The sequence below is a fragment of the Esox lucius genome, chromosome 20 (genome assembly GCF_011004845.1).
Source record: "Esox lucius isolate fEsoLuc1 chromosome 20, fEsoLuc1.pri, whole genome shotgun sequence".
In the NCBI taxonomy this organism is placed as follows: Eukaryota; Metazoa; Chordata; class Actinopteri; order Esociformes; family Esocidae; genus Esox; species Esox lucius.
The window spans coordinates 43690181-43718155 of record NC_047588.1 but is presented as its reverse complement, the minus strand read 5'-3'; the positions used below and the strand labels follow the sequence as shown (position 1 = coordinate 43718155).

The 27975-nt window shown below is 44.3% G+C and overlaps 3 protein-coding genes and 1 non-coding gene across 6 annotated transcripts; 1 reads left to right on the top strand and 3 right to left on the bottom strand.

Moving 5' to 3' along the window:
- Positions 1 to 79: 79 nt before the first annotated feature.
- LOC105008344 (high choriolytic enzyme 1) lies at positions 80 to 2759 on the bottom strand. 2 transcript variants are annotated; one of them, XM_029115873.2, is made up of 9 exons: positions 2596 to 2759; positions 2461 to 2503; positions 2318 to 2383; positions 1867 to 2019; positions 1497 to 1614; positions 1091 to 1269; positions 927 to 1008; positions 331 to 455; positions 80 to 185 (listed from the first exon to the last, which is right to left on the bottom strand). In XM_029115873.2, exons 1-9 carry the CDS (start codon positions 2671 to 2673, stop codon positions 166 to 168), a joined length of 864 nt encoding a protein of 287 aa, XP_028971706.1. In that variant the 5' UTR covers positions 2674 to 2759; the 3' UTR covers positions 80 to 165. The 2 variants fall into 2 exon arrangements, with proteins under 2 accessions (XP_028971706.1, XP_028971707.1); XM_029115874.2 differs by having other exon boundaries at positions 98 to 239.
- A 5293-nt stretch (positions 2760 to 8052) lies between these two features.
- On the bottom strand, positions 8053 to 8125 carry trnak-uuu. The gene has a single exon. It is a non-coding gene; the product is annotated as a tRNA-Lys (tRNA).
- A 2037-nt stretch (positions 8126 to 10162) lies between these two features.
- Positions 10163 to 20052, top strand: ankzf1 (ankyrin repeat and zinc finger peptidyl tRNA hydrolase 1). 2 transcript variants are annotated; one of them, XM_034288942.1, is made up of 15 exons: positions 10163 to 10622; positions 10803 to 10949; positions 11076 to 11224; positions 11591 to 11693; positions 12210 to 12415; positions 13344 to 13453; positions 13797 to 13950; positions 14888 to 15110; positions 15210 to 15464; positions 15794 to 15916; positions 16213 to 16561; positions 18697 to 18808; positions 19111 to 19278; positions 19350 to 19420; positions 19644 to 20052. In XM_034288942.1, the coding sequence occupies exons 2-15, from the start codon at positions 10820 to 10822 to the stop codon at positions 19759 to 19761; spliced, it is 2271 nt and encodes a 756-aa protein (XP_034144833.1). In that variant the 5' UTR covers positions 10163 to 10622; positions 10803 to 10819; the 3' UTR covers positions 19762 to 20052. The 2 variants fall into 2 exon arrangements, with proteins under 2 accessions (XP_034144833.1, XP_034144834.1); XM_034288943.1 differs by having other exon boundaries at positions 10792 to 10949.
- Positions 20053 to 20070: 18 nt separating this feature from the next.
- Positions 20071 to 27109, bottom strand: glb1l (galactosidase, beta 1-like). Its single transcript, XM_010867622.5, has 16 exons — positions 26817 to 27109; positions 26350 to 26519; positions 25695 to 25845; positions 25173 to 25233; positions 25004 to 25098; positions 24626 to 24806; positions 24427 to 24485; positions 24229 to 24350; positions 24018 to 24058; positions 23808 to 23926; positions 23388 to 23462; positions 23201 to 23290; positions 22968 to 23081; positions 22693 to 22824; positions 21037 to 21264; positions 20071 to 20748 (listed from the first exon to the last, which is right to left on the bottom strand). Exons 1-16 carry the CDS (start codon positions 26883 to 26885, stop codon positions 20545 to 20547), a joined length of 1911 nt encoding a protein of 636 aa, XP_010865924.1. The 5' UTR covers positions 26886 to 27109; the 3' UTR covers positions 20071 to 20544.
- Between the last annotated feature and the right edge of the window lie 866 nt (positions 27110 to 27975).

Here is a 27975-nt window from a genome sequence, read left to right as displayed (position 1 = left end):
GTGCAGTTAGCAAGAGACAGACACATGACAACTGTCTCAGGTACATTTTCAATGCATCTTTATTGAATGGTTTTAATTTTAATAGCAATGATTATGTCTTAATTGATATTATTGTGTTATTTGATAGCAGTGATTGTGTTCAGCAGAAAATGTTTAACTGTTTCTTTAATAGTCCTCATTGATTTCTGTCAAAAGAGAAAACAGAAGCCATCTTCACAGGGCTGTTGTACAAGAACAACCTTTTAAAATGAATGAGAAAAATACAAATTAACAAAAAATATTTTAACAAACAATTTCCCTAAATGTAAAAGCAATATGCTTGCTACCAACCACAGTTGTAGAGTTTGTTAATTTTCATCCTGTCCAGGGCACTAAGAATGGTCCTCTGGCCCATCTTAATGGTCTTGTTCCTCTTAGGAACGATGGTAGGATCCCCATCTTCTGAGTATGCATTCCTGAAGTCACACAGAAAGACCTTTAACAATATGACCTTATTGGTGGTGTGTGTGTGTGTCTGTGTGTGTGTGGGGGGGTGATTGTGTGTGTGTGGGTGGGGTGATTGTGTGTGTGTGGGGGGGGGGTGATTGTGTGTGTCTGTGTGTGTGTCTGGGGGGGGAGGGGGTATGATTGTGTGTGTGTGTCTGTGTGTGTGTCTGTGTGTGTGGAGAGGTGGTGTGAATGTGTGTGTGTGTGTGTGTGTGTGTGTGTCTGTGTATGTGGGGAGGGGGGTTGTGTGTGTGTGTTTGTGTGTGTGTGTGTCTGTGTGTGTGTGTGGGGGTGATTATGTGTGTGTGTGTGTCTGTGTGTGTGTGGGGGTAGTAATTGTGTGTGTATGTGTGTGTGTGTGTGGGGGTGATTATGTGTGTGTGTGGGGGTGGTAATTGTGTGTGTATGTGTGTGTGTTTGTGTGTGTGTAAGATACATACATTCCGAAGTGCATGATGGAGCCATAGTCATAAGGAGTGTCCAGATTATTGGTTTTGAAAATCTCAAAGCTCTTTAGGTGACCTGTTCGTGGAGGAAACATTAATTATGCTGATAATGAACAACCATTAACATTACCCCCAACCCTTAAAAGACAATGTCTCACCCTTTAAAATGTTGTCCCATTTGATGGTGACATACTTGTCCCTGTCGACACGGGACTGTTCGTGCACAAAGCCCAGAGCGTGCATGAGTTCATGGGAGGCCACCCCAGACCACATACAGTCAGGAGACTGGAGGGAGAGGGTCTGCCGGCCCCCACGATGCCCAAGGTACGACCAACACCTACACAGCCACAACAAGGGGAGGCAGGGCCCCCCAGTGGTCAAGGACTTTGACCCAGTAAACAACAGGTTGCTAGTTATAAAAACACAGTCTTTCATTCCCTGAACGGGACAGTTAACACAAACGTCTCTCGGGTCGCTGCTGTTAATAAGCGTGCGTTCTTAGTGTTCATAGATGTATTTGAACAGAACACATGAAGCCCAGAGACTGGAGAGATAGAAGCTCACCCTGACAGAGGCTGTATGTCCAGGTAGTCTCTCTGGTGCGTCCTGGGAACAAACCTCACACATGTGCCGGTCTCAACCTCGTCCATTCCTGCCTTTATTATCCTCTGGTCAAGACTGCCTGAGGAGGTTACGTCACCCGAGAAACAAATTGAACAAGAAGAAGAGGACAGAAATACCGCCAGTCAACATCAAAGCACATTTTAATGTAAAAGTATTTTATTTGTCAAATGCATTCTGAACAGTGAAATTCTTGTGACAGGGCACTTGGCATCTACGCAGTGGCTTAAGCATAAAGAAAGATACGAAGCAGAAATATCGCCCAAATATTCATGCATCTGAAACAATGACGAGTAGCCTACGGGTTACTTACTGTAATCCGGGGAGAGCCTGTAGGCGATATAGACATATCCATCCACTGACTTGGACCATGGACAGCTGCGTGCGAAACACACCTTAGAGCGCCCCCCGGTGGTCACAGCGATATCTCCGTCCCTGAAACTGGTGACTTCTGGAACCTCTGCAGCTGGAGTGGGAAAGGACAATGTAGCATTATGTCTCAAACGACACCATATTGCCGATATAGTGCACTACTTTTGACAACACTAGTGAAATATAGTGGAAGGACTAGGGTGTAGGCTGCAATTTGGACCAGCCCATAGAACATCCCATTGTAGACCCTGCAGAGGGTCTAGCAAACCTAAGCAAAGATTAAATGAAATAAGTACACTTTAAATAATGTTTTGGGATAGGGTGTGCCTGTGGGCCTACATCAACATGGAGGAAAAGCATTTGTTATTTTGTGAAATACTACTTCAGCTTACTTCGTAATTCATTAGCCTCAATTATTTGATCTGTCGCGGTCATTTCACTGCGTATGATCCGGTCATCTGAAAAATCAAAGAGGGTCTGTTAATGGTTGCACAAGTTGAAAAGCTGAGTGATACGGTTCGTGCGTTGCCGTTACCTGAATATCCTCTGGGCAGCCTTTTGTAGATCCCTGAGTAATGCTACACATATATAGAACAAAACTGTAACTATAAACGCGTTACAATAAACTGTAATTTCCCAGCATGTCATGTTCACTAGCACCCGTGTTTACCTGGGCAGGTGTGGCCGAGGTGCTGCAGCTGTACAGAACCGTCACACACAGCAGGCTGGCCACAGTCACGTCCATCATGGAGAGCAGGTGGTGTTGACTTCAGCGCACGCTACCTTTTTTGACGGCTGGCATCAAGCCTTATATACAGCGCCTTCTGGGGAGGTCTTTGGAGAAACCAAGGAACAGCCATTACAGGCATATTTACACCCTAATTACGTGGCCAGTAACCTGTTGTTGAACATCATTGTTGCTGTTTGAGACTCAGTGTCTGAAACCTTGTAATCATCAACATCCTTCATCACGGTAGCATCATGTCTGTCTGCGCAGTGACCAGTTGAGTTGCTAAACTCCTCTTTACGTGAGAATATGAGGCAAACAATGACCAGCTTTGGAATGGCTTATGGCAGCCTATATTCAAGCAATAAGTCAAGAGCCTTTTGAGAAGCACACATAGGCTACCATGGCTAGATATAGAAATTACATTAGATTCAACTTTGTCATTGAACAGTATGAGGAAATGCATCCAACCAGAAGTGCATATAGAAGAGGGTAGGAAGTAAGTAAATGTATGTTACAAGTGGAATGTATAGATGTACAATGAAGGCAAATACAGTGCAAAATGGCAATTCTAAATGAGCAATGAAAGCAAATAGGGGAGGACAGAAAATGTACACATTCACAATTATAAAGTATATGTACGTGCATTTGGGAAGGTGTAAGGTAGTCTGTTGGATGTGTAAGGTAGTCTATTGGAGGTGTAAGGTAGTCTGTTGGAGGTGTAAGGTAGTCGGTTGGAGGTGTAAAGTAGTCTGTTGGAGGTGTAAGGTAGTCTGTTGGAGGTGTAAGGTAGTCTGATGGAGGTGTAAGGTAGTCTGTTGGAGGTGTAAGGTAGTCTGTTGGATGTGTAAGATAGTCTGTTGGAGGTGTAAGGTAGTCTGTTGGAGGTGTAAGGTAGTCTGTGCAATTGAAATGCAGGGATAGCAGCAATGAGGTTCCAAGGACGAGGTAGACATCCGAAAAAAAGAATCATGTAACATCCGGGGGGAAAAAAGGATGTACAATGGCAATTCTGAAGGTACAAGGTGTCATGTGCAACTTAAATAGAGGAAAATCAGCAGTGAGGTTCCTGAGGTAGACAAGTAGTACAAGGGAGTAGGGCAACAAGGTCCCTGAGAGGCGGTACTAAGCGGTGGGTGTGGGTAGTGAAGGGATAGGTCACAGAGTTCAGAAGGGTTACAGTAGATGGGAAGAAACTGTTCCTAAGCCTGCCGGCGTGGGAACGGGTTGCACAGTGCTGGCCTGTGAGCACAGGTCACACTAGGTCCCACTATAGGACGCCAGTTTTTTTCTGACAGTTTGGTCAAAAACATGAACACCAGTAGCCAGCTGGAGGTCATTTTGGAGGGCTCTGGCAGTGCTCCTCATTTTCCTCCTCACACAAAGGAGCAGAGACCTGCCCTGCTGCTGGGGAATGCACTTCTAAATCCCTGTCCAGCTCTCCTTGTGTAATGGCCCGTCTCCTGGTATCTCCTCCATGCTCTTGAGACTGTGCTGGGAGACAAAGGACCATCTTGCAACGGTTCGTATGGATGTGCCATCCTGGAGGAGCAGGACTACCTGTGCAACCTGAAAGGGCTGCAGGTACCGCCTCATGCTACCAGCAGTGACACTACACCAGCAAAACGCAAAACTATCAGTCAGGAAGGATAAGGAGAGAGCAATTGTCTGTGGCCACCACCTGCAAAACCCTTTTTCAGGGTTGTCTTGCTTTTGCCTGTCCAGTGCACCTGTTGTCATTTTTATTTGCACCAAAACAGGTGACATTGACTCACTCGCTTATGCTTCGTAACTGGACAGATGGATATCCCTGAAGTTTAATTTACTTGGTTATACTATGACGATTACATGTTCCCTTCATTTTTTTGAGGACTGTATTTTGCAAACCCCGAGTTCTAAACCGATAACCAACGCGGTAAAAACATTAAGAGTTCATGTGAAGTAATAGCCGTGGTATAGACTGAAATCGATCGCTTGCCAAAATCCAGATACAATTTAGTGGCAAAACTGAATTTTGTGCAGTAGCCGGTGAAGACACCTCCCTGAAATTCGTGTTTGCAAGTTGGGATGTCTGTTATAATGCTACTGTGTATTTTTCTTTGCGATGGTAAAACTAACAGCGTGTTGGTTGGGTAGAACTCCGCTCCCAGTCGTTCAAATGAACAAAACAACCGTTATATTGAACGATAAAACTAGTTTTTTTACCTAGTCAAAGTTTTTTCATGACATCAGTAATCAACTAACTATATTAATTATTAGAGTCTGCGTTCAATTATCAGAGAACTGAGCTGGAGGACCAGGTATGAAATGACCATGTTGTAGATATCCGCGGTCAAATGTTTGAATGAAACATACAATTGAACGAGTCAATAGAAAAAAAGGACTTGTGAGTCCTGAGTCATTAAAAAGATTTGGTCAAAACGAACAAATCGTTTGCGAACTGCACATCATTACTTACTGCTCTAATTGCGATGCATGGTGCCAAAGAATAGCTCTTATACACTCACCTAAAGGATTATTAGGAACACCTGTTCAATTTGTCATTAATGCAATTATCTAATCAACCAATCACATGGCAGTTATTTCAATGCATTTAGGGTTGTGGTCCTGGTCAAGACAATCTCCTGAATCTCCTGAAAGAAAGGTGATTTAAGCAATTTTAAGCGTGGTATGGTTGTTGGTGCCAGACAGGCCGGTCTGAGTATTTCACAATCTGCTCAGATACTGGGATTTTCACACACCACCATTTCTAGGGTTTACAAAGAATGGTGTGAAAAGGGAAAAACATCCAGTATGCGGCAGTCCTGTGGGCGAAAATGCCTTGTTGATGCTAGAGGTCAGAGGAGAGTGGGCCGACTGATTCAAGCTGATAGAAGAGCAACTTTGACTGAAATAACCACTTGTTACAACTGAAGTATGCAGCAAAGCATTTGTGAAGCCACAACACGCACAACCTTGAGGCGGATGGGCTACAACAGCAGAAGACCCCACCAGGTACCACTCATCTCCACTACAAATAGGAAAAAGAGGCTACAATTTGCACAAGCTCACCAAAATTGGACAGTTGAAGACTGGAAGAATGTTGCCTGGTCTGATGAGTCTCGATTTCTGTTGAGACATTCAGATGGTAGAGTCAGAATTTGGCGTAAACAAAATGAGAACATGGATCCATCATGCCTTGTTACCACTGTGCAGGCTGGTGGTGGTGGTGTAATGGTGTGGGGGATGTTTTCTTGGCACACTTTAGGCCCCTTAGTGCCAATTGGGCATCGTTTAAATGCCACGGCCTACCTGAGCATTGTTTCTGACCATGTCCATCCCTTTATGAGCACCATATACCCATCCTCTGATGGCTACTTCCAGCAGGATAATGCACCATGTCACAAAGCTCGAATCATTTCAAATTGGTTCCTTGAACATGACAATGAGTTCACTGTACTGAAATGGCCCCCACAGTCACCAGATCTCAACCCAATAGAGCATCTTTGGGATGTGGTGGAACTGGAGCTTCGTGCCCTGGATGTGCATCCCACAAATCTCCATCAACTGCAAGATGCTATTCTAAAGAATGCTTTCAGCACCTTGTTGAATCAATGCCACGTAGAATTAAGGCAGTTCTGAAGGCGAAAGGGGGTCAAACACAGTATTAGTATGGTGTTCCTAATAATCCTTTAGGTGAGTGTATAATATATAGCCGTGGTATATTGGCCATATAACACACCCCCTCGTGGATAATTGCTTATGCCACGGATATCATCTAATCAGCTTTCAGGATCCAAATGGGTTTTATTTACCTCAGATGTTAGTTTTTTCTGTTGATGCGCATATACCACGGCTAACGGGCGATACAGGAACTCTGCAATGAATCCTACATAACAGCCCTTTAGACGCAAAATGTTTGCAGTCATGTTTAATTATCACTTGGCCTGTTGTACTTTCAAACTCTACTTATTCACACCTTGGGATGTATTTATTCCACCGGAAAAAAATGTTTGCAAAATGTTTGCAAACAGAATTTCGGTGGAATATAACACATTTTAAATAACACGTTTTTTCAAACTCGGTAATAATTGTGGATGACCTCATGAAACAACGAAAAAAGATGGACGACTCTGTTTAATTCCTGGCACTACCTTGGGATTTGTTTTTGTTTATATCTGAAAGCGAAAGCCCATCACCAGTTTACCAGGAACATATGAATAACTCTCCATCAAAGCCTAGACCTCTACCACCTCTACCACCTCTACCAGACCTGGGCAAGATAAGTCATTCTATCCGGCCCGCGTTACATGCAACACTTTTAAAATAATAAAAAATACCGAACTTGATTTTCTGTTGCATATGTATTTATTTTCAAATTAAAAGTCCCGTGGCACTCCCAGTAATCAGTACAGCAGTATCAAACTGTTTAAAATACCTTTAAGTTGAAACAAGGTATTTGCGTTGCTATGATACGTAGGGACCAGAACCACAATCCACGCGCGGAAGTTATCATTTGTACGTACTATACATACAAGCTGTTTCTCAATGTCAAGGATCCTTCCTTGACATTGAGAAACGCCTACAGTCTATGGTACTATACGCAAATGATGGCTAGCGGTCTCTGGAAATTAGCCTAAGAAAAGTTGATAACGAAAGCAGGGTATTTAAAAAACTATTGACAGGCAAATATTTATTTGCGAATGTAAAGCAACTTGCTTAATATGTTAAGCTAAAGTCACAGTTTTTAAATAGTCCAATTTGCAGAGGCACTTCCAGAGCAAGCATGCAGCGAAATACAAAAACAGCTGGAATCGCTGTCATTAAAAGCACGTAGTACAAAAAATATACTGTATGAAGTTAGATGACAGCAATTATAACAACATTTGCTTTGAGTGAAAATCTTCAGAAGTGATTTCATTGACTTATGTCTGCCCTAATAACTATTTTACCTATATAACTATTATACACTATACCTTATGTAATGAAGCTTACTCTGTTGAATTAAGTTTTAAGGCAAATATGTGTTGCAACATTTCTGTTGAGTAAAAACCCTAAAAAGGGATTTTTTTAGGCCTTTGCCTGCCACAATAACAGTTGTTAACAGAAAATAATAATAAAAAAACATTGTTAAAGTAAAGTTCAATTATGAAAACGGTGTTGCATGAAAAATAAATATGCATAAATATAATATGCAAGTTAACAAAGTTAGCTATGTTGTGTATTTTTTAGGCAAAAAAGTAATCTGGCCCACAATGCTCTCTGGTATTTTCAGTGAAAAACATTACCCACCCCCTGACCAAGACCATCTGCATCAGAGAAACACAGCTTCTAAATGAACGGTGGTTTGGGCTGAAGTCTACTCTTAAGGTATGCATGGAACCAAACTGTTTGAAGTCTGATTATTTCACGAAAAACGTCCGCCCGAACAGGGACTTGAACCCTGGACCCTCAGATTAAAAGTCTGATGCTCTACCGACTGAGCTATCCGGGCTCTTCGCGCTGGATATCAGGATAACTAAAAGAAACCTGCATCGAAGGAGAGAAGGAAAAAGTTTCCCGCAAATAGGATTCTAACAAAGTTCAACTGCTCGGAGATAAATATAATCTATAGAGAATTGGTTTGACAAAACTTCACCCACTGGCGTTTTTTCTCTGAATTCAAAATACATCGAGGGAGCTACCAACAGTCACTTGTCTAATCGTAATAAGCAACCCGCCCAAAATGAATTTCCTTTAGTTCTACGGTGGCCATAGATGGGTGAGAAAAGTGTCAACGCTTCTTGTTTTCATTCTCTCTTTCTAATAATGATATAATTCAGACCTGGGTGGGACTTACATTGTGAGCTTTACTTACAACCAGGAAACAAGGAAAACACATGTGGATCGGCCCCCGAGAACCGGAGCCATGCCATGCCATTATAGGTTAACAAGTGAAATCGTTTTATTTTCCTTTCAAATAACATTTTTATTTACACATTATGATCCATCATAGGAAATTGGATTGGACACTATTTGGACTTGTCAGTTATTGTTTTAAGGAGATATTTGTAATATTAAATTCCCTATTGTCTAAATGATTAGCAGAAACAGATTGAAACAGTTTCCAAACAGTTTGAGCTATCGAGCCAAAGTCCTGAAACCTTCTGTTCTATTTCGTGTATAACCTTGTGGATTATTTTCGTGCATTTCGTGCCGTGGAATTTCATGGTATATTGAGGTATGGTCTAGAATTTAATTACCGATTATCCACATAACAATATATTGCATATCCAGCTAAATGCGAGGTTTAAAACCATAGTTATTAGCAAACGCCCCAGACGTCATATTAAAAGAACAGGGAGCTGTTTGGTAATCCCTGTCACACGTATATAGGTAGAACAGTGTATGGCCTGGATGCCTGCCCCTGGCCTGAGTAGCTGGGTCTTCTGTGGAGGCATGAATGATTCCAGCTTTACTTGGACACCTGCTGTGTAGAAGACCAGGGTGGGAGAAACCCGTTCCCAGAACTGATGGGCAACCGAAGATTTCTGCAATCTTTGAGGCTTGCGCTGAAACGTATAAATGCAGTCTACATTGGTGATTTGCTGGTTAGAAATAAATATGACATGTTCGACTTGGTTAGGTACAATGGTTAGGTGTTGGCCATTGACGATGAAAAATATTGTAATCGGATTACAGATACTTTTGAAAAATTATGATTACCTTTGGATTACTTAAATTGAAAAAGAATAGGTGCGCGAAATAATTATGACACGTATGTTTGAGTTTATTATTTAATGTTAACCGTTATTTAAACCAAAATATGAATTAGACTACTGCAGATTTAGTTTATGCACGAAAAACTGCGGATATCTTAATTTTTACATACAACAATGTCAATACCCTTTTCTAGTAATTGCCATTTATTCTTCAACAATGTTTTGATTAAAAACATGAATAAAAAACAAATAACAGAATATGCTTAAGCATCATTAGATTTTGGGTTATGTTCTGCTAAAAAGTCAGATTCCGGAATTATTTATTATTTGAATTATTTGAAGATCGAGGTTTATTGGATTAATTGGAATGACTGAATATCTTTAGCGTGTAAAGTAGAGATGTAGCCCAATCATATTGAAGTAAAAAGCAATGGTTTAGAAACCCATTTCCAAAGGCACTGTAGCCTACACAACCCATAAGGTAAAATGCGAATTACGTTATTGGCCAGCTATGGAAACTAACATTGATTGATCCCGCAAAAGGTGTTATAGGCTATTTCTATTTGTTTTCCAATGCCTCTTAATATGAAAGTAATCTAAAAGTAATTCAAAGTAATTCAAAATCAGATTACGTTACTGAGTTTGAGTAATACAAAATTTACGTTACTGATTACAAATGTGGACAGGTAACTTGTAACTGATTGCATTTAAAAATTAACCTACCCAACCCTGCTCCTTAACTACACGTTGGCCTGCGGTTAAAATGACATATCTTTGTACCTAAACTGGTTAAATATAATCTCCAGTAGAGGTCGGAAGTGTTGTCTTTGGAAGCCAGCCTCTTGGAACAAGCTTGGATGCGTGTCATTAATCACGTTGTATTGTCACCGAAAGGAATCTGTAGCGCCTTGAGAAGCCCAGGTTATAATCGTATTGTTTGCTAATCAGAAACAAACAGAACGAAATAGAGACGGAACCCAAAACGTGTCTCCCTGTTTCGTTCTGTTTACTTCAGCTGGACGGTTCCCAACTAAACCTGAGGCACTGTGGAGTACGTTGAGTAGAAGTTTTGTTTGGCGGAACGAATATATCCCCGTTTTTCTGTACTGACCGTTATCGGCTTCCGTATTTCAAATATGTTTAATGTGGTGTTGCTTCGTGTGTTAGCCCCCCACACACTTCTGCCAGGTAGCCTACATTGCATGCAGGGAGTGTAATCAAGCTGCTTACTATAGGTTTTCTTTACTCAACATCGACGACGAAAACAACATTAGACGTGACATAATTTCAGTAAGTTTTTGAAATGGCAAGGAAATTCCAGGTAGCTCAAGTTAGCCAGCTAAATAGCTAGCTGGTAGCTAGAATTAACCAGTTAAATATCTAGCTGCTATATATGTCTATATAGCTAGCTAGATCACTCCTGAAATAGTAACACTTATTGAATTTTCCTAACTTGTTGGCCTCCTTCAGTTGTTCCGGGGCCTACAATGACATCGGCTTCACAACACCGGTCAGTGTTTGATTACTGTCTTCATGACTCGGCTCTGCAAGACCTCAGAGAAGTCGTGCGTGTCCATGAGACGCCTGTACTCTCCAAGACTACGTCACACAGCCTTGGTGGGTAACTAGCTGGACACAGTGACATAGCTAAAACACAGAGCTAGTTATATGGCCATGGCTGATGTACATCCTGAACACGCTGGTGATGTTGTTTGTCGTCATGGGCCCATCTCATCCAAACAGGAGGAACTCAGTGCCCAGAGGGAGACGTGTCCGATGACGGACAGGCTGAGGGAGCGTGCAGTCTGGGTAAAGACACTGCTGCCAGAGATGTGTCAAACAGGATGTGGTGTTCTGCCTGTCACTGCTCCTTTGACACACGGGAGGAGCAGGTGAATACAACCAAAGCCCAGGGGAAATGTGCTGCTAAAACCGGGGTAGATGAGAATCTAACCTAGTTATTCTAAAGGTGACATCTAGAGCAACTGCACGTTGCTCTGGATGAGAATCTAACCTAGTTATTCTAAAGGTGACATCTAGAGCAACTGCACGTTGCTCTGGATGAGAATCTGATATATCACTCAAATGGAATGTAAAAATGGCTGAACTGAATGGCTCTTTTTCACATCCAAGAACCGTTGTGTTTTGGGACCAGGATCTTAACAGCATTGAGGGTCTAATGAATTCAACAGATTGTGTCAGTATGGTTCTTGTGAATGATTGAAAACTGGGGGGTTTAAATGTTATTGGTCCTTTAGATGGAACACTATAAACTGGACTGGCACCGTTTCAACCTGAGGCAGAGGCTAGCTGGGCAAACAGCCGTCACCGCTGAGGAGTTTGAGAGAAAGACCGGCACAGGTCAGTCACCCTAAGTCTGGTCTTGGCACAAACACAGCACACAAGACTTCACTCCTACAATCATTATGACCACCCTTCCACTACATGGTGAGTTGATGGTCTGTCGCTGTGTCAACATCGGTTATATTGTTTGTCTGGGAACCTTTGACGATGTCACTGTGGTAACTTCCAAAATATAAATGTACACTTACAGTACACTGCAAAACTCTTAGGCACCTGAAAGCAATGTATTTGGGTACGAAGTCTTTATTTGTGTGTATATATACAGTATCTCACAAAAGTGAGTACACCTTTCAGTGAGGGGTGTATCACTAGTGAGATACTGTGTCTAAATATATACACACACTAACTGAATTAATGGCTTTATTTCAACTTTCAGGTGCCTAAGGCTTTTACACAGTACTGGTACTGTATGTTGCTTGTGTTTTCATTACTCCAAACCCTGGTTAAAAGCATGTTATATGGCGCCATTGCAATATATCTACCAATTCTACTACCAGTTTGCTTCATCCCCAGGCGACATGTCCAGTATCTCAGGTTCTGACTCCGAGGAGGAAGAGGGGGAGGAGTCGGACAGTGAATGGGCTGTGGGGAACACCCCTGTACAGAATCATCTTGGTGTTCTAGAAGCAGAACCCTCCCGTGGCCTTTCCACCAGGGTGGTGTTCCAGAACTCTCAGGGCCAGTACCTGGTCCTCCATCGTTGTGTCCTGCAGAACAAGGTACGGGTAACAAGTTAGGTGACGTCCTTTTAAGCAAACTCAAGGCAACCAGTGGCATTCAACAACCTATGGAAGCATCTTTAGTTTTTGTCATATCTTTACATTCAGAGTGCTGATCACACGTAATGTCATCTGCTGCTTGAATTACATTGTGATTTTGCTAAATATTTGTTTATTGTTGGTTGTTGTATACCGATTTTGACAAAATGCATGTTCTGAAAGTTCAGCTAGCTAGACAAAGGGAAATTGTTAACAGCACTGCAATAGCCAATTGCCATGTTAATCATAAACAATTAAAAGGGTCTAGGTGGGTTTGTGAGTCTTTTGGCAAGAGGATGGGAGTGTGTTTTGTTTTGTGGTGTCTTTGTTCTGTCTTGTGGTTTGTTTTATTGTTAAAAATAAGCAACCAAACTGAATACATGTATAACTGCTTGTTCTGTTGGTAGTAATAAAGCTGTTGTGTACAGTGTATATGTATACAACTGTGTATATAAACCTTGACTAGGCATGAAGACAGCATTTTAGGGTGCTACACGTTGGTGTTTGTCCCCCATGTGGAAGATGGGTGGTGTTCAACTACAATATGGTCCATTCAATCTGATTGGCTGTTGCTTGGGACTACAAGCACAGCCAACATTGTGGTCCATTCAATCTGATTGGCTGTTGCTTGGGACTACAAGTTTGGGACTACACATCCAGTCTGAGGCCACGCCAGCCTGCATCTATATCCACAATAAAACTCTGTCCCCTTTAGGGCGCCCTTCTTCTCATTACCACACAGGGACCAGAGGGCCAGTTCAGATGCATACTTAAACTAGTCAGAAAAGAAAGACTGCAAACTCCCTTGGGATTCAGGGAAGAATGACTTCACTGAACTTAAACAATCCTTGCTTATCTCTCTTTCTGCCACTGCTATTTTGTTTTACAGTCTGGTCTCGAGATGGACATGGTGTCTTCTCTACGCAGTTTCAGTCATAAGACGGTGTGGGTCATTCTGATGACCGGGGGGGGCCACTTTGCTGGAGCCGTGTTCCAAGGGTCAGTGATGCGTTGGCTTCATATGCTCCCAAATGGCCCCTTGCCCCTACATACATTTTTGCAAATATTTAATTATATCTTTTCATGTGACAACACTGAAGAAATGACACTTTGCTACAATGTAAAGTAGTGAGTGTACAGCTTGTATAACAGTGTACATTTGCTGTCCCCTCAAAATAACTCAAACACAGCCATTCATGTCTAAACAAATGTGAGGACACCCTCAGTGAAAATGTCCACATTGGATACCGTAGTGCCCTACCTTCCACCAGGGTCCACAGGGCTGTGGTCCAAAGTAGTGCACTACAGGGTGCTGTTTGAGACCCTTCCTCCTGGGTTGCAGGAGAGAGGTGTTGCACCACAAGACCTTCCACCGGTACACAGTGAGAGCCAAGCGGGGAACCGCCCAGGGCCTGAGAGACGCTAAGAACAGCAGCCACACGCCCAAGTCCGCCGGAGCCGCGCTGAGGAGATACAACGAGACCGCCCTGGTCAAGGTGAGACTAGCTGAGGAGATGCAACGAGACCGCCCTGGTCAAGGTGAGACTAGCTGAGGAGATGCAACGAGACCGCCCTGGTCAAGGTGAGACTAGCTGAGGAGATGCAACGAGACCGCCCTGGTCAAGGTGAGACTAGCTGAGGAGATGCAACGAGACCGCCCTGGTCAAGGTGAGACTAGCTGAGGAGATGCAACGAGACCGCCCTGGTCAAGGTGAGACTAGCTGAGGAGATGCAACGAGACCGCCCTGGTCAAGGTGAGACTAGCTGAGGAGATGCAACGAGACCGCCCTGGTCAAGGTGAGACTAGCTGAGGAGATGCAACGAGACCGCCCTGGTCAAGGTGAGACTAGCTGAGGAGATGCTACGAGACCGCCCTGGTCAAGGTGAGACTAGCTGAGGAGATGCAACGAGACCGCCCTGGTCAAGGTGAGACTAGCTGAGGAGATGCAACGAGACCGCCCTGGTCAAGGTGAGACTAGCTGAGGAGATGCAACGAGACCGCCCTGGTCAAGGTGAGACTAGCTGAGGAGATGCAACGAGACCGCCCTGGTCAAGGTGAGACTAGCTGAGGAGATGCAACGAGACCGCCCTGGTCAAGGTGAGACTAGCTGAGGAGATGCAACGAGACCGCCCTGGTCAAGGTGAGACTAGCTGAGGAGATGCAACGAGACCGCCCTGGTCAAGGTGAGACTAGCTGAGGAGATACAACGAGACCGCCCTGGTCAAGGTGAGACTAGCTGAGGCGATGCAACGAGACCGCCCTGGTCAAGGTGAGACTAGCTGAGGAGATGCAACGAGACCACCCTGGTATCTCCTATTTACACACTCATGAGCATAATAGTTTTTTCCTGATTCCACATAAGCAGTTCATTGTTTGTGTTGGTCTGTCTGATTCCATGTCTAACCAGTCCGCTCTGTCTTGGTGCGCTGTAGGAGGTCCAGGACCTGTTAGAGAGCTGGTCTGAACACCTGAGTGATGCCAGCGCCATATTTCTGCGTGCCCCCAGTTACAATAAGACCATGTTCTTCAGTGGCAAGGTGGCTTTGCTGGACAGGAAGGACCCTCGCATCAGAACGCTTCCTTTCCCCACACGCAGAGCCACCTTCCGAGAGATTAAGAGAGTACATGACATCCTCTCCACTCTACATGTGTATGGTAGGAGTCCTGTCCACTCTTAAGGACCTTCCTTCTGACATTTAATACATAATACATCCGTTCATGTTTAATGCGCTTCCAAAATGTCCTTCAACACAGAAAAGGACTCTGAGTTCTCAGACATCTTGAGTCCTAAGAAAGTGTGGAAAAAGAAAACACCTAAAGCTACAGCTGAGCCAAACCCTGACCAGGAGATCACATCACCCCCATTAGAGGAGGAGAGTGAAGGAGAGGAGGTACAGCTGGAGACGGTGGAGGTGACCATGGGGACCCTGGACCTCCGGGAACATGAGATATACCCCGTTAGGAGAAGAAGGAGGAGGAAGAAGGAGGGACGCAGGACAGAGGACACAGGTAACTTTCAGATGTAATTTAAAAGTAAAGGGCAGAACTAATGTCTACCGAGGGAAGTGGTTCATGTCTAAAGAGGGAGGTGGTTCATGTCTACCGAGGGAGGTGGTTCATGTCTACCGAGGGAGGTGGTTCATTTCTACCGAGGGAGGTGGTTCATTTCTACCGAGGGAGGTGGTTCATGTCTCCCGAGGGAGGTGGTTCATGTCTCCCGAGGGAGGTGGTTCGTGTCTCCCGAGGGAGGTGGTTCGTGTCTCCCGAGGGAGGTGGTTCGTGTCTCCCGAGGGAGGTGGTTCATGTGTTAAAAAAGGTTTTTGTTGGTCTGTCGTCAGAGCTGAGTAACAGGGAAGCTGAAGATAATGGGGAGGAGTTGGAAGACGCCAATCAGGATAGAGGAGAGAAGAACCAGGAGAGCAAGAGGTGCCCCAAGAGCCAGAAGAGACAACATGAAGAAGGTAAGACGAAAACATCTTTCTGTCTGAGATACACACTTGTATCTCTAGTCCTCAGTATTCTCTGGTCTTCAGGATCCTCTAGTTCTCTGTATCCTCTAGTCTTCAGTATCCTCTAGTTCTCTGTATCCTCTAGTCTTCAGTATCCTCTAGTTCTCTGTATCCTCTAGTTCTCTGTATCCTCTAGTCTTCAGTATCCTCTAGTTCTCTGTATCCTCTAGTCTTCAGTATCCTCTAGTTCTCTGTGTCCCCTAGTCTTCAGTATCCTCTAGTTCTCTGTATCCTCTGGTCCTCCTCAGAGCCTGATGTATGGGAGTATGGTCTGAGAGATACTCTGTACACGGCCTGTAAGACTGGAGACCTGGACACCCTCACCAGCCTGCTGCAGCGGTCTGAACGGAGGCAAGAGGAGGGAGAGGATGAGCTGAAGGACAACAAGACGAAAGATCAGGGCAGACAGGAGGTGCAGGGGGAGATGTTAGACCGAGGGAGCTGCTCCCCTGTGGAACCTGCAGCCCTGTGCCCAGTAACCCTCCTGAACCAACCCATTGACTCCTCTGGCTTCACCCTTCTCCACGTGGCATCGGCAGCCGGGCAGAAAGCTGTGGTCCGACTGCTGATGGAGGCAGGAAGCGACCCAGCATGCAGGTATGAGGGTCTGCAGGGATCAAAACGGCTATGTACAAATCATTGGTTATATACACTCACCTAAAGGATTATTAGGAACACCATACTAATACTGTGTTTGACCCCCTTTCGCCTTCAGAACTGCCTTAATTCTATGTGGCATTGATTCAACAAAGTGCTGAAAGCATTCTTTAGAAATGTTGGCCCATATTGATAGGATAGCATCTTGCAGTTGATGGAGATTTGTGGGATGCACATCCAGGGCACGAAGCTCCCGTTCCACCACATCCCAAAGATGCTCTATTGGGTTGAGATCTGGTGACTGGGGGCCATTTCAGTACAGTGAACTCATTGTCATGTTCAAGGAACCAATTTGAAATGATTCGAGCTTTGTGACATGGTGCATTATCCTGCTGGAAGTAGCCATCAGAGGATGGGTACATGGTGCTCATAAAGGGATGGACATGGTCAGAAACAATGCTCAGGTAGGCCGTGGCATTTAAACGATGCCCAATTGGCACTAAGGGGCCTAAAGTGTGCCAAGAAAACATCCCCCACACCATTACACCACCACCACCAGCCTGCACAGTGGTAACAAGGCATGATGGATCCATGTTCTCATTCTGTTTACGCCAAATTCTGACTCTACCATCTGAATGTCTCAACAGAAATCGAGACTCATAAGACCAGGCAACATTCTTCCAGTCTTCAACTGTCCAATTTTGATGAGCTCGTGCAAATTGTAGCCTCTTTTTCCTATTTGTAGTGGAGATGAGTGGTACCCGGTGGGGTCTTCTGCTGTTGTAGCCCATCCGCCTCAAGGTTGTGCGTGTTGTGGCTTCACAAATGCTTTGCTGCATACCTCGGTTGTAACGAGTGGTTATTTCAGTCAAAGTTGCTCTTCTATCAGCTTGAATCAGTCGGCCCATTCTCCTCTGACCTCTAGCATCAACAAGGCATTTTCGCACACAGGACTGCCGCATACTGGATGTTTTTCCCTTTTCACACCATTCTTTGTAAACCCTAGAAATGGTTGTGTGTGAAAATCACAGTAACTGAGCAGATTGTGAAATACTCAGACCAGCCCGTCTGGCACCAACAACCATGCCATGCTCAAAATTGCTTAAATCACCTTTCTTTCCCATTCTGACATTCAGTTTGGAGTTCAGGAGATTGTCTTGACCAGGACTACACCCCTAAATGCATTGAAGCAACTGCCATGTGATTGGTTGATTAGATAATTGCATTAATGAGAAATTGAACAGGTGTTCCTAATAATCTTGTGTGTGGGGGTGGGGGTGGGTGGAGAGGGGACAGCAAATGTACAAGCTGTTCACTCACTACTTTACATTGTAAGTGTCATTTCTTCAGTGTTGTCACATGAAAAGATATACTCAAATATTTACATAAATGTGAGGAGTGTACTCACTTTTGTGAGATAGAGTGTGTGTGTGTGTGTGTGTGTGTGTATGTATGTATGTATGTATGTATGTATGTATGTATGTATGTATGTATGTATGTATGTATGTATGTATGTATGTATGTATGTATGTATGTGTGTATGTGTGTGTGTGTGTGTGTGTGTGTGTGTGTGTGTGTGTGTGTGTGTGTGTGTGTGTGTGTGTGTGTGTGTGTGTGTGTGTGTGTGTGTGTGTGTGTGTGTGTGTGTGTGTGTGTGTGTGTGTGTGTGTGTGTGTGTGTGTGTGTGTGTGTGTGTGTGTGTGTGTGTGTGTGTGTGTGTGTGTGTGTGTGTGTGTGTGTGTGTATGTGTATGTGTATGTGTATGTGTATGTGTATGTGTATGTGTGTGTGTGTGTGTGTATGTGTATGTGTATGTGTGTATGTGTATGTGTGTATGTGTATGTGTATGTGTGTATGTGTATGTGTATGTGTATGTGTATGTGTATGTGTATGTGTATGTGTATATGTGTATGTGTGTATATATATATATATATATATATAACTAGTTAGTTCCCTTAATAGATTCATTTGTCTGGTCAATGCTGACAACAGTGCCAACAGTACATTTGCTCTGGTCATACACTAGCCAATCCTGTACCTTTCCTGTGTCATCCTTCAGATTTATTTGTTTTGCTTTGACAGGGTTAGAGTTGTCTTGGTCTGATGTTACTTTTACCGCTGTTTCTGTGTCCCAGAGATAAGAAGGGCCAGACGCCCTATGGGGTTGCTCCTGAGAAGGACACCAGGAACACGTTTCGAAAATACATGGCTGAACACCCCAACAGATACAACTATAGCAAAGCTCAGGTAAACTTGTGTTCTTCATCAATAAGATTAAGTGACACAGATAATTAGCATCCACCAACAAAATACTTGTATCCCCATAAAATTGCCCCATCCCGAGATGTATGCAATTGCAGGAAATTTGCTTAAAAACTGCTAGATTTTCTTTGTTTTCAAGAAGTAGGCATTTATGTTTCTTCCAGGTCCCATGTCTTGGTTGATTCAGCCTTTCCCTACTTGACCACTGGCTTGCATGGGTCTGACAGTGAAACACGGTTCTAACGAGACGCTGCGCTTAACGAAGTGTCCTCCGGGCGGGGCTCTAGGTTCCAGGGCCGCTGACCGCAGAGCTGGAGTCCAAGAAGACGGAGAAGAAGAAGGCCCAGAAAGCAGCAAAAAAACAGCGGGAGAGAGAACAGAGAGAAGAGAGGCGAGCCCTGGAGATGGAGGCGGAGGAGAAGAAGAGATTTGCCTCTCTAAGTGACCGAGAGAAGGTATGAGTCATTTTCAGAAGGACTTTGTGGGTCTGAAAATGAGTGTTTACTTCATGGTCTGATTCCTGCAGAGAGCCTTGGCGGCTGAGAAGAGATTGGCAGAGCAGAAAGCATCTACAGGGCTCGACCTTTCAAACACCAGGTGACTCTATTCTAGAACATCCATCTCTGTGCTTGACTGAAACCCATAATGTTTGGCCAATAAATGGAACGCTTGTATGAATAGAATGCAAATAATACACAACTGCCGTATTTATACACCAGGCAAACACTGACCTAGATTAGTGCTGTCAACTAACTGTGCTGCACTAGTGTTTCCCCAGTGATGTTGAGGAGCTCGGTGTTGGTTGTCTCCTGTGTTCCAGGCGGTGTTGGCAGTGTGGAGAGTCTTTGGTGGGGAAGGTCCCATTTCAGTACCTGGACTTCTCCTTCTGCACCCCTCGCTGTGTTCAGCAGCACCGCAAGGCCAGCGTCTGCCCCTGACCTGAGAGAAGCCCTCAGCTGTAACCCGGCTAACTGAACCCCACCATTATATTGCCTTTACGCTGAAAGAAGCTCATCTGCCCTCCGCCAGCAGGGGGAGACAGAGACACTCATGGTTTAACACCCAGGCCTCCTCAGGGACTCTGCAGGTGTCTAGAAGTAGACTTAATGTGAGACGCTTCTCTGAAATGGGATGGCTCTTTCAGGTCTTCTTCCTCAGAGCTGGTGACAAGTGTTGGGATTTATGTCAGTGCAGAATTTAATAATAATAATAAACAATGTTAACTTTGATGAAAGCCTCCTGAGAAATACACAACACTTAATTGCTTTATTATAATATTCATTGTAAAATGTGCAAAAACATTTACAGAATCAGGCAGTAGAAGCACAGCAACTAATTAGATAAACCACATCAGAACAGTGAGCACCATCACATTGTCCTCTGCCTTCCTGAACACTGAAGACCATCCTTGTTTCCTTGGAGGAGACTTCACCATGTGCTGCTTGCAACACAGATCTGGTTCAGCAATTTAAAACTGACTAAGTCACTCTTGAAAAGATTCAACTGATTGATACAGGATATGAACTGATACACTGATTGATTGACTGGAGTGAATTAATCATATAAAGCAGAAATGTCATTGGACAGAAAACATATTCGGAGGGATTGATTGGCTGGTTGTAGCTGTAGTTTCATGTCTTCCTTGCACAGGATTGGATGCCTAAGAGTGTCCTGATCTGTCTGTCACCAGTCTGTGGTTTGAAGGTGGGTTATCTGAGGTGTCATGTCCCGCTGGCAGTGCTGCTGAGTTGGGGCCTGTCCAAGAAGACCACCCTGGTGTGAGGAGGCGCTCCCTCCAGCTCCAGAACTGTGATATTGTTGGGTTGGGTGGGGCTGAGCAGGGGCCCTGGGACATACAGGGTCTGCTGGGGGCCCCTCTTAGGCCAGTACCTGCCCAGGTTCACTCCGTTGATCCACACCTGGCCCTGGGGGGGGTGGGATAGAAGAGACATTCAGGTCACTATGCTTCAGAATGTCAGGTGCTTCTGCTGGCTCTTTGGGGTGTCGTCTGGGTTATTCTACAGTACTTTGACCCCTGCATGCTTTTTAAACAGGGTTTACATAAATATAGTTGTTTGGGACAACACAGGCTGTTGTGTTTCAAGACCTCTGTGGCTGACAGGACTACCTCCATACTGTCAGTTGACTGGTCAGTGGAGCACGCTGGTGTTTCTATATTATACTGTGCTAGTTGGTTTTCAACAGCTTCTGACCTTGGTCCAGTCGGTGAGCCTGAGGAAGGTGTCCCAGGCCAGGCCGTTGGGAGCCAGGGTGCCCTGGTAGAACACTGGCCCAGTGGAGGGCCCTCTGATTGGGGTCGGCGTAGACCGGCGCATGCCTGACTGGGGCCATCCGGAGGCAATGGCTTCGTCGATGTTCAGTGGGAAGATCAGCCAGTCCTTCAGCACGTCCATACCCAGGATCAGGTGGGTCAACAGGCCCTGCAGAGATCAGGCAGGGGAAAGGGTCCAGACCCCTGGTGAGGGCCAGTCCGTTTGTCCCATCATGACAGTCAATGTCAGGACAAATTGTCTGACCCGACAGGGACAGCAATGGACATGGCTGGATAACCAACAGATCTGGCACTGACTGTCATTCCTAGCTACAGTCAGCTTTAAAAATAAAAGGATGTTCCTATAGAAAGGAATCCCAGGAATGACAAATGTCATATAACGGTTATTTGATTAGTAAATTATTTAAAAGGATAGTTAAATAAGTGTTCAATCATTTATTTTGCCTATTCTAAGCCAAAAAAAAAATCTTCCATTTATCATTTACTAGCCATTTATATTTCTCAACACCTCACTTTTATGATTTTCTCAGGCCTAGAACAATTTTTGTTTTCCTCTGGAGACATTTCCCATTTAATTAGAAGAGTGTGTCTAAACTAACTGGGCAGTTCCTGTTACACCATTTGCCTAATCATTGTGCGCAACAAACCCCTACTACGATCTGTTGGGACTAATACTACCAGTCAGCCACAAGATGACCGTGAGATTACATTTTGATCTAGCTAATGTTTAGCTAGACAGCTAGCTATATCGTTTGACCATTGTCATTGCGATAGTTTCGTAGCCACAATGGGATCATACACTAACATTGTAACAAACAAGTCTAAATCCAACACCACCGTTGAAAACCCATATGCTTGTGAACTAAACAACGTAAATATTGCGATAACACTGATATTCTCGGTTAAAATATATCCTGCACTAGAATTCTTAAACGTTCCACTTCGATGAGCTACCTATAAAAATTCGCCCAATTTTGCTAGCATTTTTGAGTACAGCTGTTAAGTGAAATTTCAAATAGTTTATCAAATACTTTGTATGTTGGGTCCAAACTTAAGACTTGTACAATGAATATTAGTCAAAGGTGCCTTAGAAAGACATCAACAGGAGACTGGAATGACCCGATAACTTGTTTTGATCGCTCTAGTCTTTATTCAACACAGATGGTTATACAACCAATCAATCCCCTGCATCGATCCCCCGCCAATTATAATATGACGTGGAAAATGGTAAATACATGAATTATTCAACTGTTCTATTCTTGAGGAAATTGTAAAAGTGAGTTAATGATGAATGGATGAGTAAAACTTTTTTATATATATTTTGTTGGCTTATAGTAAGCAAAGGAAGTTATAGTGAAATATAAAGTGTTTAATCCTTTTAAATAATGTACTCCTTTTAAAAAAAAAAAAAGACATTTGTCATTCCTGGAATTCCATAGTACCTGGAATTCCTAAGCCCAACTGAGCTTCTGTTGGAAGTCCTATTGTCCAGTGTATGACCTTATCTGAAATCCTGTGCATTTTATTCTGGTGACTAAACCCACAAAATGTCAGTTTGTTTTGAATGTAGACTTGCCTTGCGGTCATTGATTTTGCTGCCGAAATTAACCCGTCCCATGTTCTCCACTAGAACATCGATCTGATCACCCTGCTTCCCGGTTATGTTCATCACCAGGGTCACGTCTCTCTCCAGAATTCCCTGAAACACCTTAGAGCAGGACTCATTCTTCAGTCTCCACAACTCTCCAATACAGCATAATGCCAATATAAAACCGCGGTAGAAAACACATGGTCATTCCGTTACTTTCATGTACCCATGTTGTGGTGGGTTAACAGAGAAAACACACATACCCCATTGACTGAGACGTACGCCCTGTCACGAACACCATTCAGAGGAGAGATGAGGGCTGTGTTCTCTGGGAGGTCTCTGGGCAGCTTGGTTCGGTACAACATGAAGCCGTAAAACTAAACACAATTCAAATTGGTCTCTCTCAGATCACTGAAGATGAATGAGTCATAAGTTAATGTCTTTGGCTTTACCTGTTTCAAATCCTCACGTGACAGAGGGGTTGGAGTAAACCTACCTGCTTCATCTCTTCAAAGGACAGAGGGTATTGAGATTTGACAGGACCCTGAGGGCACAGTGTGTCCAACAGCCTGTTGAGTTCCCCCACCTACAGAGAACCAGAGAAGTCACACTGTGATGCAAAGTGCTGTTACCATGTGCTGGCTGATGGTTACACGCCTAACATGGATACTATGAGCTCCTACCATGGTCAGAGTCACAAAGCCGTAGGCCATCTTGGATGAGGCAGGAGGCATCGGACCCTCTGGGATTTCCCTGAACTGGAGGACAGAATAAAGCCTGAACTAACCGTGGTCCAATCTGCTGCCACACATTCAGTCCCACTACTTCACAAACTAAACATGCTGCGGTCTGAAAACTGCACCTGTTAAGATTGTTTTTGTTCATTAACTTAGGTATTTTATTTTTTATTGAGTATTGATATTGTATTGTCTTATACTTATATGCTTGGGCAAGTTATTAAAAATTATAAATCGTTCTTAACTGGTTAAATATCAGTTAAATTAATAATACAATAAATGACCACTGGAAGTGTGACCACTGGAAGTGTGACCACTGGAAGTGTGACCACTGGAAGTGTGACCACTGGAGGGTTTTAGTATTACCTTGCGGATGGTGTCCTGTATGGTCAGTAGTTTCTCTGTGGGGTCTCCTGCTTCGGACAGAGGGGCATTGTAGTCGTAACTGGTTACAACTGATCTGAACCTGTTATCATGGTCTGCTCCTACAAGGGAAACCCAAGGACACGTTACAATACCCTGTGTTAATGACTACGCCAGATCTGGAGGCAGAAACACTGTGCTCATATAACTAACCATTCCAGTAGCCAAAGTTGGTCCCTCCTTCAAACATGTACCTGCAGGAAGAACAGAGGGGAAACAAGGCTTCATGTTTTGTGAGAGAAGACACCCTCATGCGTTCTACAAGACCACATTGCCTCTGATCAACCTCATCTTCCCCAGTGTCTGACAGCAGAGGTAAATCACCGACACCTTGGCTGCCGTTTCCGTGCCCCTGGGGACCTACATGTTGACGCTGGCCCCCATGGAGAGCATCTCCCCCAGCATGGTGCTGACCTTCTGGGTGTCCACCTCAGCATGCTGGTCCCCCCAGTGATCCAACCACCCAGTGTAGAACTCAGAGTTGACCTGGAACACACAGCTGCTCAGTGAGGTCATATACCATCCGATTTACGGAACTGTTGTTAGAAACACCTTGATTTACCAGAGGACCTCTCGGTTCAAATCTTCTCTGCCTACTGAAGGCTTGGGAGATCTTGGTGTCTGAGTGGAGATAACACAAGTTGTAGTTTAGAAAATATGTTGTGTTCACATGACCGAACAATCACAGTTCATCTCTATGACTCTATGCACGGGTCACAGGGCCGGCCACTACATACCAGTGTTGATCACTCTCCTCTCACCTGTCCCAAAGTCTATAGTGGCATACATTCCCTCCAGGCTTCCACAGGTCATCTCCTTGTCCGTGTTCCCATCGGTTGTGAAGAGAACCGTGTTTTCCCCCAGGAACAACTGGAACAGGGTCCTCAGGTGACGCATGTAGTTGTAGTCACACGCGTAGTAGCTGCCATACTCATTCTCCACCTGAATTGGATGGATGGATGATTAATAAATGAATGGATGATTAATGAATGGATGGATGATTAATAAATGGATGGATGATTAATAAATGGATGGATGATTAATAAATGAATGGATGATTAATAAATGGATGAATGGATGAATGATTCATAAATGCATTGAATGTAATAAATAGCATGAAGCCAGTTGTGTGACTGTACCTGCACACTGATGATGTTGCCTCCGTTCGTATAGAGCCATCTCTTCATCTTTGGCAAGAGAACAGCCATCCAGGAATTCACTGCCCCCAGGTAGTCTGGTAACAGAGAACACACCGATCACTGGCATGGGAAACAGACAGAGAGGAAATATTCAAAGGTAAAACTGTACCGGTATCAGCTGAGCGAAGTACAATGTTTGGCTTCTGGAGTAACCAAGCTGGAAGACCACCCTGAAATAGAATGAAAAAGGATTTAGACAAGAGAGAAAATACTTTCTGTTGATCTCCACGAAGCCAATAGGGTATTCAAGGTCTGTTTACTGTATATACCACAGCCAGACTCCAATCAGAGCTGACCTTGACCACAGCCAGACACCAATCAGAGTTGACCTTGACCACAGCCAGACTCCAATCAGAGTTGACCTTGACCACAGCCAGACTCCAATCAGAGTTGACCTTGACCACAGCCAGACTCCAATCAGAGTTGACCTTGACCACAGCCAGACACCAATCAGAGCTGACCTTGACCACAGCCAGACACCAATCAGAGTTGACCTTGACCACAGCCAGTCTCCAATCAGAGCTGACCTTGACCACAGCCAGTATGCAATCACTAACTGTCCACTCATCAGCCTCCTCCATTACCTATATTTAGGTTTACTGAAGCCTTTATAACTTGTACTTGTCCTCACCATCTCCCACTCTGCACAGATGTAAGGTCCAGGCCGTAGAATCACAAGGAGTCCTGTCTGATTGGCTAGATCTAGGAAGTGTTCCAGATCTCGATGCCCAGAAAAGTTATAAACACCCTGCTGTTCCTCGTGAAAGTTCCAGGGAACATATCTGTTGGCATAAGAAGCAGGACGTACCATTACCTATATCTGTACAGCGTTGAGTCTCTCTTCATCCTGTCTGCGGTTTAAAAACATCTGAACAGCACTGAGGTTGAACCTACGGGTAAACGGCACTGAGGTTGAACCTACGCGTAAACGGCACCGAGGTTGAACCTACGCGTAAACGGCACCGAGGTTGAACCTACGCGTAAACGGCACCGAGGTTGAACCTATGCGTAAACGGCACCGAGGTTGAACCTACGCGTAAACGGCACCGAGGTTGAACCTACGCGTAAACGGCACCGAGGTTGAACCTACGCGTAAACGGCACCGAGGTTGAACCTACGCGTAAACGGCACCGAGGTTGAACCTACGCGTAAACGGCACCAAGGTTGAACCTACGCGTAAACGGCACCGAGGTTGAACCTACGCGTAAACGGCACCGAGGTTGAACCTACGTGTAAACAGCACTGAGGTTTAACCTACATCTAAACAGCATTAAAGTTGAACGTACGTCTGAATGGCGTTGAGTCCAGCCATGTACATCTTTTGCAGCCTGTCTTTCCAGTAGTAGTGTGGGACACGGGAGTAATGCATACTGCCTGAGATATACTGGAAGGGCTTCCCATCTTTTTCAAAGCAGTTGTTCTTGTAGTCAATGGAGAAGGAACGTGCCCCGAAAACCTGTGAAATACCACAGTGGTAATTTTGCTCTTATATACTGTTCAGTACTATAATGAATAAGCTCCTGACCAGACACTTTGCATTGCAGAGTAGCATTTTATTTCACTATAAGTATAATGCGACCTACACATAGCGGATTAACTGAAAACCAACACCAGAAATCCGGAAAAGGGGCAAAACAATTTTCGTGACAAAAAACAAGTTGCAATTATTAGTGATATCTTGCATCAGCTGGTAGACAGAAAGGAAGTCGAGTTTTACAAAAGAATGTATTGATAAGCTGCATCAGAAACTTACCAAATGTATATTCCCAGCTAAACAAGTAAAGACAAGTAAGAAAATTGCCTTCGAATCCATTGTTTCCATGTGGTGGATTTAAATACCGTGTAACCTGGACATTTCCCTGGTTGAACTATTTTTCTATAACTTGAAATGTAGGTTTAACACAAGTTACTCCAACTCTGTCATCTCTAGTCGTTGGATCTGTCGCTCGATAAACCAAGCAAGCAACCTCGAAGACGATCCACCCACCCCCTCCCCAAAAAAGGCTAGCTATCATGTGATATTCACACGGCTGTACTGCTGGGTCCTGAATGCCGTCTGTTAAAACAGTACGACTTACTACGGGGGGGAAAGCGCCGTTGATACACCGTTGGGATGTGTACATCTGAAACGTCAGGTCGTCACTTCCACCCTACACGGGTAGCGGAAGCCCAGTCATTGGGCGGGGGAGGGAGCAACATGGATCGATTAAACATCTTAACTCATAAAATAACAATTTACTATTGAAAAATAGCTATTTAGATGGAGTACAGGGCGTGTTGTGTTATAGCACACAGGCGCTTCACATGGCATCCTATTGGAAACTCCTCGTGGGCTATCGGGTTAGAAATATCACTTCCACATTGGGTCACTCGACGCAGATAGTTTACTTTCGCCGTCGTCGAATGCCCTGTTGTATGTAAATTGACATGACATTGACGGCGTTGAGATTTAGCGTGATTAGGATATTCATCGGATTTGTGTTACATTTAACTCCAACCTGCATAACTACATTTATTGTTAACCACGTGTTAGGCTCGTATGGGTCTTGCGGTTGGGTGTGTGGGTGGGGTGGCGGGGGGGGGGGTTATACTTATACACATTCTATATATGTAGAATTCAGATACATGGCTATCCTAGCTGACAGTGCTATGTTCAATAGAAAACACTTGTGTAGGGTGAGAGTTGGTGTGAAGGTAACAATGGGCTGTGAACAAAACAGTCAGTTCAGGAACAGTATTGTGGCCCAGAGAGACTATAGGCTTCACCAAGACAACAGGGTGTTTGTTAATGGGTCTGTGTGCTGGTAGAATGACTGTTGAATGAGGACCTCCTCAGCCCACGAGGACAACATGTATGAGGCCTGGCTTTTATCCAAATCCTCTATGAAGCATCATCCTGATAAATATAGAAG

Coding starts and splice junctions, on each gene's coding strand:
- LOC105008344 (XM_029115874.2), bottom strand. CDS start 2,673: ATGATGGACGTGACTGTGGCCAGCCTGCTGTGTGTGACGGTTCTGTAC. Junction 2,504..2,595: donor CCTCGGCCACACCTGCCCAG/GTAAACACGGGT, acceptor ATATATGTGTAG/CATTACTCAGGGATCTACAA. Junction 456..926: donor TCCATCATGCACTTCGGAAT/GTATGTATCTTA, acceptor GTGTGACTTCAG/GAATGCATACTCAGAAGATG.
- ankzf1 (XM_034288942.1), top strand. CDS start 10,820: ATGACATCGGCTTCACAACACCGGTCAGTGTTTGATTACTGTCTTCAT. Junction 13,951..14,887: donor ACGAGACCGCCCTGGTCAAG/GTGAGACTAGCT, acceptor GGTGCGCTGTAG/GAGGTCCAGGACCTGTTAGA. Junction 18,809..19,110: donor ACAACTATAGCAAAGCTCAG/GTAAACTTGTGT, acceptor GCGGGGCTCTAG/GTTCCAGGGCCGCTGACCGC.
- glb1l (XM_010867622.5), bottom strand. CDS start 26,885: ATGGAAACAATGGATTCGAAGGCAATTTTCTTACTTGTCTTTACTTGT. Junction 26,520..26,816: donor TAGCTGGGAATATACATTTG/GTAAGTTTCTGA, acceptor GGTATTTCACAG/GTTTTCGGGGCACGTTCCTT. Junction 21,265..22,692: donor GCAAAATCAATGACCGCAAG/GCAAGTCTACAT, acceptor TGATCTCTGCAG/GGCCTGTTGACCCACCTGAT.